We start from the raw sequence: 12231 nt of genomic DNA on the forward strand, positions 1-12231 counted from the left end.
ACAAGGTAAGCTCTCAAAAACTATACGGTTAAGACACTTATTCGGATGATTTTGTGTTAAAGGGATCTCATAAGGAGGATTTGCCACGGAAATATGAGTCTGACAACCATCTCCAACTACCGTATTGGGGGCAGATTGAGCATCGGGAACCGTAGGTGCAATCTACACATGTAGATAAGGTTCTGAAATGGGAGGGTCGATGTGTGCCTGATGATCCATTGCTGGGGTAAACCCATGAGGGATAGGATCAACTAACACGCACAACCACGTCCAAACATTGCAGCTGGCTCTTCATAGCCGTTCTCACATAGTTCTCCCACTGATCCGCACAACCAATTAAGATCATTCGTCTGAACACGTTGGGAGGAGAACCTAGGTGTAGTACACCATCAACTGCAATGCCATCATCTCCAAGGCAATGCAGCTCCTCCTGAGCCCTTGCAACCATCTCACTAAATAAAGGCTTATCATTGAATAGCACATGCACGTTTTGTATGTCAACAAACTCAACATATCCATAGCGATCGCTTTCAACGGTGCCTCCATAATATATGGTAACTAGGTTGTCCATCTAGTTCAAACACGTAATGAAACACATGTCATTTAGTCCAAATTAGACGATAGATAGTACCTAACAAGTACTTTCTAACTACAAACTAAGTAAATAAGATAATAACTACTTATATATATAGTGTACTCACTAAATAGCTAGATCATATGTAGTTAACTAAATATGTAACTACATATTTAAGTAGCTATCTAACTATATCTATGTACCTATGTATCTATGTTTCTATCTATCGACATATATATATCTCACTAGATCACTAACTAAATCAACTACCTGAGTCATCACATTAACTAGTAAATAACAAATACCAACTAAGTAGGTACATTGCATATTCATAATTTTTACATTTCCAACGACTGATTCGCGGACGTCGACGGAGTCGCAGCGGACGAAGGGCGTGGGTCAGGCCGACGATCCGGGCTGACGGTGGCATGGCTGGCCGCTGTAGGTGGCGGGGTCGGCGGTGGCGCGGCCGACGACAACGGCGGCGCGCGGCGGGCGTGGGATGCTTGTGGCTCCGCGCGGCGAGTCCGGCTCGACGGGCGCGGGAGGCACGGCGGCCGCGGCCGAGGGCGGTGGTGGAGGGCGGCAAGGCGGGGTGAGGCCGGCGGTGGAGGCCAAGGCGAGGACGGCGGTGTAGGGCGGAGGAGGGCCGCTGGCCGCGGGCAACAACGCGGCACGGCGCGGCCGCGGGGAGCGGGCCGTCCGCTAGGGCGCGGCGCGGGGTGGCCGCGGGGCTCAGGGCGCGCGAGCGGGCGTGGCGCGGGCGAGGACGGCGGCGGCGGAGCTCGGCTATGCTAGGGCGAGAGAGGGAGAAGAAGAGAGGAAGAGAGGCGCGGTGCCCATAAGTATTAAAGGCTCGGCGCCAATCACTCTGGCGCCGAGCTCGACGCTAGAGTGACTGGCGCCGAGCTCACTGCCATATCATCTGTCGTGCCCAGAAGCTCGGCGTCAGAGACGCTAGCGCCGATACGTGTTAGCTCGACGTCAACATCAATGACACCGAGCTGAGAGTCTATTTTCTGAATTCTTTTTCTAAGGATCTATTTGTGAGAAACTTAAAAAAAAAAAAAGTCTAAAATGTAAAAAGTTCGGCCGAGCCAGCGCAGGCTCGAGGCCACTCGGAGCGTCGTCGCCCGTCGGCACGGCACGCCGCACGCCTGCGCGCGGTCGCGCGACAAGCGAGCCGGTTTGCCCCCGGCGGGCGGCGCGTAGCGTTGGAGCCAAGCGCGTGAGGTCACCTGGCCTCGGCCGGCCGGCCGGCCTCTGGGCCCCGCCGTGCCAACTGGAGGGACTCGACTCGCCACTTGCCGCCCGCCGCGAGGCCCCACGACGGACACGTCCCAACAACGGCACCGCAATTGAATTGAATTGAATTTTGCATAAAAAATATCGGCCGCGCGTCCCGGTCGCACACCGACCCCGGACTTGGATCGGATCATCGCCGGAGCCAGAGAGCCACCTCACCGCCTGATACAGATACGGTACCGCCACCGGACACCTGGCCTGAAGTCGCCGCGCATAATTGACGAATATACAAAGCGGCGGCGGGGCCTACGGTGGGCGTCCTCCTCCCACCGTACAACTTGCACGCATACGGCCGTACTTGTTGCTTCCGCGCAGGCGCAGTCGCGCGTGCCGGCGTGCGTCAGCCTCCGCGATCGGCCGTGATTGCCGAGGATGTGCACCTGCGCACAACTTGCACGCATACGGCCGTACTTCTTTTTCAATGCCGTACTTGTTGCTTCCACGGACGGGCGAAGGCCGAACGGGACGCCCCCATTTCCGCGCAGGCCGGCGTGCGAGTCTCCGCGATCGCCCGTGATCTGCCGAGGATGCGCGCAGCCGCGCCGCCCCGTGCGGTGACGACGACTGACGAGTGACGAGGAGAGCGTGCGGTGCGCGTGAGGAGAAAGGGCTTCTCCATCTGGCAACCGGGGGCAGGACGATCAACTCCGCGACTCCGCTTCCTCACGCGGCGTCGCCTCGCCGGCCCCATCTCCCCGTGGGTGCGTGCATCCCTCTCTCTCATCCTGTTCCCTCGCTTTTCAGTTCCTCGCACGGTTCGGGCTCTTCCGAACCTTGTTGGCTTCCTGCTTCGTAGCCGTGATGAATGCCATTTTGACTGGGAGCAGCTGCGATTTGCCCTGTTTGATTTGGATTCGGATTTGATCCGGTCCGATTTGACGTGGATATGGGTTGGTTGCTGCTGCGTCAGAGAGAGCGGCTTGTCGCGGCGCGGAAGGCGGAACGAGCTTCCAGTCCCGGGCGTGGCGGTAGCCGGTAGCCGCCAGCAGAGCTCGCGTCTGCCTGGGAGCGACGTCTCTCTCGCTCGCTTTTTTCCCCTTTCCTGCATCCTGTGTGCTGTGAGGAATGACGGTCTCCGCACTCATTCCTCCTCGGTCTCCCTCACCGGTCGCCGTCCCCGATTGCTCACCTTTGTACGGCTACGGCCCTTTGGTTGGTCCACACTTTTTCTTCGCCCCCGAATCACATCGATTATCGCGTGGAGCGATGAGACTCCCGTTCTCTTTGTTTTCGTGGTGGGCGAGCATGGTGAGCAGCTCGCGGTGGGAAATCGCCGGGAATTCTTTTTATGCTTCTCTCGTGTTCGGCGGCCCCGTCGATTGATTCGCTGTTCTTGCTTATTGTCTGATGCCACAGGAGGAGGAGGCGGAGGCGGCTGAGGGGCTCTGATCGGCGGATGGCGCGTCGGATTGGAGCAGTCGAGCTTTGGGGATTTCCTGTCCCTCTGGAAGGGATCAAATGCGGCGCCTACCTGGTGGACTGGGCGGAGCTCTAGTGTCAGCCAGTGTTCCTCCTGCTGGTGCTGGCGCCTGCTTCATCTAGGTCCCCTTTGTTCAGTTCTTGTGTTAATCTACCATATCCGGGAGGGATCCGTTTGGCCGGAGGTTCTGAGGAGATGGATGACGAGGACTACTCGTGGGTGCGGCGCACCAGGTTCTCGCAGTCCATCGTCAGGTCCAGCTCCGGCAGGGAGCAGTATGGCGCGTTCATCGAGCAGTTCAGTCGTGGCGCCGAGCTGAGGCAGAATGGGTCGGGCACAGGGTACAGCCTCCCTCGCCAGAGTCTACAGCCGCCCTTGGCGAAGGGACCCGGAGTCTCCAACTTGGCAAGGCTGCCGATTCCCAAGGCGAAATCGGCAGTTGTCCAGTCGGAGCGGAAGCTGAAGCATGCGTCTTCAGATGGCCAGCTGAACAGAGACAGGAGCGGTGATCGCTTGTCGCAAGAGTCATCGGCGAAGCAGAACCGGAAGGGGGTCGTCGGCCTGAACTTGGACATTCCACAGCTGCATGTGGTTCGGCCATCCAAGGACAGCCCAGACGCGCTGGATTTCTCTTTCCATTCAGACGAGCACAGCCAGAGGCTCCAGAGAGTGTGTTCCAGCCCGGCTCCTTTCTTTATGCAGGATGCAACAGCAACAGCTGATGATTCCAGAGTGCGCAGTGCATCTATGAAGGTCATCGGAGAAGTGTCCAAGCCGACGCCGAAGCCGAAACGAAGAGCCAAGTCCCCCATCCCCAAGCGCGTCATCTCGGATGTGTTCAAGGAGGCGAAAGCTGCCACCAAGAGGTTCTCCAGCCCGCAGCGGCAGAGGAAGCCCACATCCCCACGGTCACCAGATGACAGCCCTCCATTTGGCTTTGCTTCGCAGAGAACACCAAGCAAACTGAAGATTAATAGCAGAACCTCCTCATGGCCGAGAAGGAACGTTGACAGTGGACTGGCAAAAGTTGCTGCACTGGAGATCCTTGAGAGGTGGACGGTCGATCGCTCTGAGTTGCTCATCGGCCATAGATTTGCATCCGGGACGTATAGCCGATTGTTCCATGGGATCTACAAGGAGCAACCTGTTGCTGTGAAGTTTATCAGGCAGCCTGACGATGGCGAGGATGATGAATTGTCTGCTAAGCTTGAGAAGCAGTTCACTTCAGAGGTTACCATTCTGGCAAGGCTCCAACATCGTAATGTCATTAAGGTAACCATGTGAACTTTCATGTTACATTTTGTTGAGGTGCTCTGCATAGAATTGGCGGTGAACTTGTGCATGTTTCTTTGTAAATGGGATCACGATAACTGCTAGAATTTTTTGTGTAGCTAAAGCTTTTCTACCTATTCATGGAACAATCCAATATGCATATGCTCTCTCCTTTATTTTACTTGTTGCATTAGTTTTGTCATAAGTCAAACATTTCTATCTTTAACCATCATTTTTTTTTAAAAAAAAATGTATAGGTTAACAACAAAAGATTTATGTTTTTAGATCACTATGAAAAATACTTTCATGATATATAGTTCACATGCTGTGAAACTACATTTTCAAAAAATTTGATGGTCAAAGTTAGGAATGTTTGATGCCCCTTTTCTCTGAAAGATAGGACTGGCCTATTTTATGGTTGTTGAATCAGTACAATGCACATCTGAAATAATTAACATTCGAACTATGCATCAGCTAATCAGCATTATATTGCAGAGTGTTGGCACATGTTAGGACAGAAATCATGTGAGCCATCTCTATTTTATGCTTTTATTCTACAGACATGAATTTCGTTTTGTACCACAAATTGTTATTTGCTGAGGAATAAGGAGTACAACACAAGCATCTTCCCATAGAGACATGTATAGGAATATTCTTGTTAGTGGAATGACTTTGACTCATTTGGCCTATTTCAGTTAAATCGAGGTTATCATATTTTTCAATCATATGGCATACAGGATTGTTGATTTGCATGTACCCTCGAAATAATTCAGACAAATGAAGCTAAAGTATTTTCGTTGCTACTAACTTATCAACATTACGTGACAAAGGCTATATGGCAAATTCAATATTTCAGAGGATAGATTCTGTAGGAACCTTCCAACATATATTGCTATAAAACCAGTTTTTCTAAATCATTCCCTTTTTTTGTTTAGCTTGTTGGGGCCTGTAATTGCCCGCCGGTCTTCTGTGTCATCACTGAGTTTTTGTCTGGGGGTTCTTTGAGGGCTTTCTTGCGAAAGCTGGAGCGTAAAACTCTTCCTTTGGAGAAGGTCATTTCCATTGCTTTGGATATCGCACGTGGCCTGGAATATATTCACCTCAAAGGAATTGTGCACCGTGACATCAAACCCGAGAACATCTTATTTGATGGAGAATTCTGCGCTAAAGTCGTCGATTTTGGAGTGGCGTGTGAAGAAAAATACTGCAATTTGTTAGGCGACGATCCAGGTACTTATAGATGGATGGCGCCAGAGATGTACAAGCACAAGCCATATGGCCGGAAGGTTGATGTTTATAGCTTTGGACTTGTTTTGTGGGAATTGGTCACTGGTTCACTCCCATATGAAGATATGACTCCGCTTCAGGCAGCTTTTGCAGTTGTTAATAAGGTGTGTGTGCTCTTCTAACTATTTATCTTCACTATGCTGGCTACTTCAAATTATTGTGTAAATAAATAGTGTGGGGTTCATCTCCGGCGTGTTTATGTATAGTTTGGAGTTCCTACCATCGGTAAGAACTGAGAACAAAATGTTCATATCCGGTGTTTTCAAGAAGGAAGAAGAAAGAGTACCAGTCAACGAGTTTACTCTTTTTGCTAGTTTAGACTTTAGTTTGTGATAGTTACTTACAGACATGGATCTCATTTCAGAACTTGAGACCGGCTATTCCATTGAGCTGCCCAGCAGCGCTGAAGTTTCTGATTGGGCAATGTTGGTCCTGGAACCCAGAAAAGAGGCCCGAGTTTCAGCAAATAGTTTCAATCCTTGAAAACCTCAAGACAGCTCTTGAAAGAGATGGAACACTCGACAAGATCCCAAGCTCGATCTGCCAGGCCCTTGAATGCAATGATCAAAACAAGAAGAAGGCTGGCAACTGGATCCAGAGGCTGTCATACGCTCAACCTGCTTTCTCCGGACCTCCACCCCCAAAGTTACTGTAGTTACGCGTCTTCTTGTTCTAGTAGCTTGTTATCTGGTAGGTAGCAACTGTGTAAATTGAATTTTTCATGTTTTTGTTGAGAGACCAGAGGTTTCATGGTATATACTCGGACACAGTACATACATCAATTTTTTGGGGGGAGCACAGTAAATACTTGTTTGGCTATCTTAACAAATTATATCTTGATGATACGTGGGATCGATATGATAGAAATCTTAGGATATTGGTGCTCGAAGATAACTGAGATTTTTTTCCTAGAACGTGTCCGTTGACACGATAACTGAAACTAAAAACCATAAGAAAATTAGTGTTTGGTTATGCAAGGACGTTAACATATTTGGGTTGACCTGGGTCCGGGGGAAATCCAGCCTTTACAGGCCCAACACTGATAACCAGGATCAACTCTGTAAGGGCTGCCCAAAACTCTGTGATTCTGTTTTTGGACAAAGGTTCAGAGATAAATGAACGCTTTGATTCTGATTGATTTGGATCAAAGGTTTGAAAATATGGCTAGGCAGTCGTCACAAGTCTAATTGCAAACAAGCTACCCTAATCCTGAATTCTGACCACTTCTCGAGCAGCTTCTCCAGTACTGGAGACGCAGTGCCATGTGGCATCAGTCTCAAACAGCCTGATGGATGGTACACCGAAAGCTCAGGTCTTTTCGGAAGCCGGGTTTTTTTTTCAGCAGATGTGGTTGCAACTCCATTTCACATGTTACTGCTTACTGTTGAAACAGCAGATGCAGCTGCTACAGTAGCTGCAGCGAAATTATGCCTTCAAACTGAATCAGAAAACTAGCTATCACCATATCTTTTGCTCAGGTGGACATTATAGTATTGTACCATTGAACTACCGTTCCGGATAGCCACGCCTGTCCCACCGCCGCGCTATTTCTGTATCGACATCATCGTATCAGGTCCTCTCGCTGTGATATCTTAGTAAACTGTGATCACTCACACCAGTCACCAGACATCCATCCATCGTCCTTAGAAAACCGGGAAAAATAGCACAGGCACACAGTAAATACACTCGTTCTCTCATCATTGCATGGATTCATCATCATCGTGAGTAGTGAACTAGTGATCACACGACCTCCACCGCGGTCCGGCCGCCGAAATCGAGCGTGAGCATGGACGCCCTGAACCTGGGCTGCTTCTCAGGCGAGCCGACGACCGCCGCTCCGGCTCCGGTGCCGCCGCCCGGCCCGACGCGCTCCGGCGTGCCGAGCCACTTGGCCTCCATGTACCGGTGCTTCCTCCAGGGCGCCATGTGCATGCCGCTCTCGCGCGTGCACTGCCTGGCCGCGTCGCACAAGACCCTGACGACGGCCCGCAGCTTCTCCGAGCGGCCCACGAACAGGTCCGGCAGCGCGGCCACCAGCGCCCTGTACTCCGCGCCGCCCCGCGCCATCTCGAACTCGGAGCGGAAGCTGGGCTCGACCACCACGCGCACAGCCTTGCCGCTCCTCGTCGGCGCCACCACGTCCACGTAGCTGTGCTCCCCTGCGCACACGAACGCGTGGCAGATTGGTTTGATCGGCGGAGATTCAGAAACTGTGTGCACTCTCATCAGACGTGGTGTGGTTGGTGATGATGGCCAGGCCATGTGAAACATGCATGTGAGTTTAATATGCACAGCACAGTCGTGCCATTGCACATCACGCACAACTATTTTTTGTAACCAGACAAAAAAGAACAGATGGACCTTTCCATTTGCAGGTTGCAGCCTATAGCTGAAAAGGTGCAGCAAGAATAAACAACCACTACGATAGTACGATCTGGCAAAAAAGTTGGCCACATGCAGACATGCTCGTTCCTTTTTCGGAGTGCAAAAATTCCAGCCTTTCTGCGTTCGTTCTGCAAGCGTGCAAAAAATTCCAGTGCGACTATTGTTACCTGAGGGGATTTCCGGAGTGCGGGACCACTTGGACCTGCAGATGGCGCTGTTGTAGCCGGCGTTGCGCAGCCGCTCGGCGACGAAGCGGAGCGCGCAGCCCCGGCAGCCTCCTGCGGCCGCGGCCGCGGCCGGGGCCGCGCGGGTCGCGCAGGAGCAGACGCCGCCGGGCGTGGCGCGCATCTGCCTCACGGCCTCCTCCGTGTCCGCTCGGATCCGGCTCTCAGCGGAGCTCGTCTTGGCCAGCGCTGCCTACACGTACGCACGAATTTGTCACGGCTAGACACTAAAACGCGGCGCGTGATGAGCACAAATGCAGGATCCATCGATGGACGATGGGAACTGGGAAGGGGAAGGAACTTACATGCAGCAGCGAGCGCTGCTCCCGCCAGAACGCCGCGCTCACGGCGCGCCCGCAGCTGGGGCTGGACCCTTCGTCGTCGTCGTCGCTGCCATCGCCGGCGGTAGAGGCGGCCTCCTCCGGCCACCTCTCCCTCTCGGCCTCCTCGTAGAAGCCCAACACCTCTCGTTGCCGGCGGCTGCGGCCGCCTCACCAACAACCATCCTCGCCGAAGCACGCTCTGCGCGGGAGGCTTGGCTGTGTGCTGGGCTCCTTAATCGCCACAAAGTTTTCCGGGGATGTGGGTGACGTGGCGAGCCGGCAATGGTTGGGACTGTAGGTGTGGGACCCGCGTCGGAACGGATCAGGCCAGGTTGGTTGGAATGGGTCGAACAGCACGGACGGATCCACGTCGGGAGATCGCCCTGATCGCCTGCGGATTACTGGTTTGCTGGCTCATGGAGTGATCACTCACCAGCCCATTTTCTTTTCTTCAGCGAATCGAAGAGGAGAGTAGGCACAAATACACGAGTTCATTTTTCTTGGATCAACAATTTCAAAAGAAATGTCAAATGGCTTTCTGCTTACAGTAAGCTCTATCAGGAAATAGTACGAATCCTCTGATTAGTACTCCAATAAGGACAAGCTCAAGGATTCCCTAGCGCAACACGATCGATGATGTGTTGTCCCAGCCTTCACATATGCGTCCAGTTCTATATCATGAAGAATAGTGATTTCACAGATGTTTATAGTGACCTGCATTGAGGTATTGGTACGAGAAAGGCTAACCTACACTCAAGTGTTCAACACTTGATTTCTCCTCGCCTCCTCCCCGCGCCCTTCTCCTTCCTCCGCTGCCCCTCTTCCTCCCTCCCACGCCACGCTCCCGCATCCGTGCCCGCGCCGGAGAAGAAGGAGGAGCCATTCCAACGAGGAACTCGCTGGCGTCGGGCAAGTTCAGCGCGAGCTCTCTCTGACCTCTCCCCCTCTTCTTTTTCAAGTCCGGCGGACATAGAAAGGGGTTCGGAGGAAGATAGGCTGGCTAGGCGGTGGGGACATCGACTAGACGATTAGGGGCCCTGGCGGCTTTGGAGGCAGCTGGGCCAAGTTGGGATGGGGGCGCCATGGCTGGAGCTCCCCGCGGAAGCCGGAGATCGGGGCAAAACCCTAACGTGGCCTCGGTGGGGTGGCGAGCGGCGGCGGGGTGAGGAGGAAGAATAACAGTGAAAAAAAAATCGGATGTCAGATGGAGAGAAACGCTCTAGATCCATTGGTATTCCTAATTGACGTGGAGCACAAGTGAAAAGTCGAGGAGCACATTGCAATGAGAAAAACGCTTATCTGAGAGGGGAGAGAGAAGCCAGTGCATGTATTTCTTTTGGCTCCATAGAAACAGACATATATTGATAGGTGATCGTGTCCAACATTTTTTACATTGCTTGTGTGAAACGAAATTTCACTCTGAAGCTAATAATGGCGTTTCCGCTGCCTTTATAGATCGGGGTATTCTTTCCTGAACCAACCAGTAGTTTTTTTTAGAGGAGCTAGTGCGACAGAATCCGCCGGCGGAGCGAATCCGTCGCCCACGTCAATCCCCCGCGTCCCACGGCCTCAATCATGCATTCCACCGGCAGGCCCCGCCCCGCTCCACGCTGTCCGTCAGTCCGTGGTTAGCCTCTCCACTCTCCTCCTACCGGCCGCAGATAGATCTCCGGCACACCACCACGCGCCCACGCGATGCCGTGCCGAGAGCGCTCCAGAAGACACCGTCACCGTGCACAGGTGCAGATCAAAAGGGGCTGCCGGGGCTACGGCTCGGTCAGTTTGATTTCTTCGTTAGACCACGGTTACTTAATCTTGGCCCCATCCTACATCCGCCACTGACCGTGCACGCCGACGCGACGCGGCTACCAGACGCTTCCACGGACCACGGGGTTCCCGCACAAGGTTCCACCGGCTGATGGCTGATGCAGGTGCCGCACGTTTGATAGGCGGGTGAATGGATGAAAGCACAGTGCAGCCGTGCAGGCCGACGACGACGCACATATGCGCCCCGGCACCGGTCGGTTACTCATCGCTAATACGACGAGTCGATGACACACGTGCAGCGACACGCATGCAGGATTGCAGGAAGCTCGGCCGGCTTTTTCACCTGTAGTCGTCGGGCATGGTTGGGCTGGGTATCACGTTTTCGTTCCAAAACAAGGGGTCGGATATCTGTTCCTTGTTGCGCGTTTTTCACGTAGACAGAATCCCGGACCCGGCCGGTGTTCGATCGTGCTTTCGTGGGATGCACGACGACTTATTGGCATGTGAACGCATGGACTGAGAGAACTCGAACGTTATACTCCGTAGTATTCCTTTGATTTGATTGATGACTCGTCGATACCGTTTGATTCTCTCCCACCAAGCACGGGACTGTTCACGCGTAGCATGCGCTGCCCCGGCCGCCGCCAGTGGATCCCTCTCAGGCTGCATTTGGTTGAAGCAATTTGGTGTCACGGTCTCACGCGGAATGAGGGTTCGTTTGACAAGCTATGGCACGGTTGGAGGCATGGCACCACGTGTCGATTGCTTCCACACAGAACTTTTCTAGCGTCTCAATAACTCGATTGCTTCCAATGAGGGTTCGATTGCTTCCACACAGAACTTTTCTAGCGTCTCAATAACCATCTAGAATAATAGCACATGCTATAGTGTGATATGATTAGGATGTTGTTCTTTCGTTCAATAACTCGATTTTGTTGATTGGTGTAAGTGGTGGAGAATTCATGCTTGGATGTTGTGTTCGTCATACCACTCTCAACGAGAGCATTGTGGAATTCTGATCTACATAAGAAGCATCACAAACTTTTTTTTGAGCCCTCTTGGTAAGGCAAACATATTAAATGGGGCGTATCCATGTTGCTTATATCACGATTCCATGATTTCTTGGCATTTATTATTTTCCTTGTCTCATATTTCAATGTATAATTGTTATTTTGCTCAAAGATTTCTACACATTTATTTTTGTCCTTTGTGACTTAGATTTTGGAAGTGATAATTAATATCCATTGGAGGATTCTATGACTCTACATTGTAGTCATGTTGAACCCTATATACTATAAGTAGATGTCCATGGTGCAAGGACCAAGCAAAATTGACAATATTCATCATTTCTCAGGCTAAAATGGAGGAAATAGTCTCCTTGATGGCTATAAAAGAAATCCTTCTAGTTGTTATCTATGCCTTTGTGTTTACTATATTTGTAGGACATCAAGCTTCGGGTGAGGGTGATTGTTATTACCAGAAGGTGGCGGTTTTTGTTAACTGTGACAAAACCACAAGAAAATGTCATTGAGAATGCCCCACCAAGCAGCAAATGTTGTCAAGCTATACGAAAAGCTGACATGATTTGTGTTTGTCATAGTATTAGTGTTGAAGATGAGCAGCGCCGCAAGAATTGTTGGGGCTGTACATGTGTGTGCCAAGCCACTGCCAGCT

General features: G+C 51.8%; 1 protein-coding gene and 1 pseudogene across 1 annotated transcript; one reads left to right on the forward strand and one right to left on the reverse strand.

Annotated features, from left to right (window-relative positions):
* Positions 1 to 2747: 2747 nt before the first annotated feature.
* Positions 2748 to 6677, forward strand: LOC136511920 (serine/threonine/tyrosine-protein kinase HT1-like). The gene is made up of 4 exons (XM_066505944.1): positions 2748 to 3127; positions 3236 to 4571; positions 5507 to 5962; positions 6223 to 6677. The coding sequence occupies exons 2-4, from the start codon at positions 3495 to 3497 to the stop codon at positions 6511 to 6513; spliced, it is 1824 nt and encodes a 607-aa protein (XP_066362041.1). The 5' UTR covers positions 2748 to 3127; positions 3236 to 3494; the 3' UTR covers positions 6514 to 6677.
* A 648-nt stretch (positions 6678 to 7325) lies between these two features.
* On the reverse strand, positions 7326 to 8972 carry LOC136514024 (uncharacterized; annotated as a pseudogene).
* Between the last annotated feature and the right edge of the window lie 3259 nt (positions 8973 to 12231).

This window comes from Miscanthus floridulus, chromosome 16 (assembly GCF_019320115.1).
Source record: "Miscanthus floridulus cultivar M001 chromosome 16, ASM1932011v1, whole genome shotgun sequence".
Lineage (NCBI taxonomy): Eukaryota > Viridiplantae > Streptophyta > Magnoliopsida > Poales > Poaceae > Miscanthus > Miscanthus floridulus.

What these genes read in the sequence shown, in the direction of transcription:
- LOC136511920 (XM_066505944.1), top strand. Translation starts at nt 3,495, where the DNA reads ATGGATGACGAGGACTACTCGTGGGTGCGGCGCACCAGGTTCTCGCAG. An exon ending in AACATCGTAATGTCATTAAG is followed by an intron (nt 4,572 to 5,506) that starts GTAACCATGTGA and finishes TTTTTTGTTTAG; the next exon opens with CTTGTTGGGGCCTGTAATTG. An exon ending in CTTTTGCAGTTGTTAATAAG is followed by an intron (nt 5,963 to 6,222) that starts GTGTGTGTGCTC and finishes ATCTCATTTCAG; the next exon opens with AACTTGAGACCGGCTATTCC.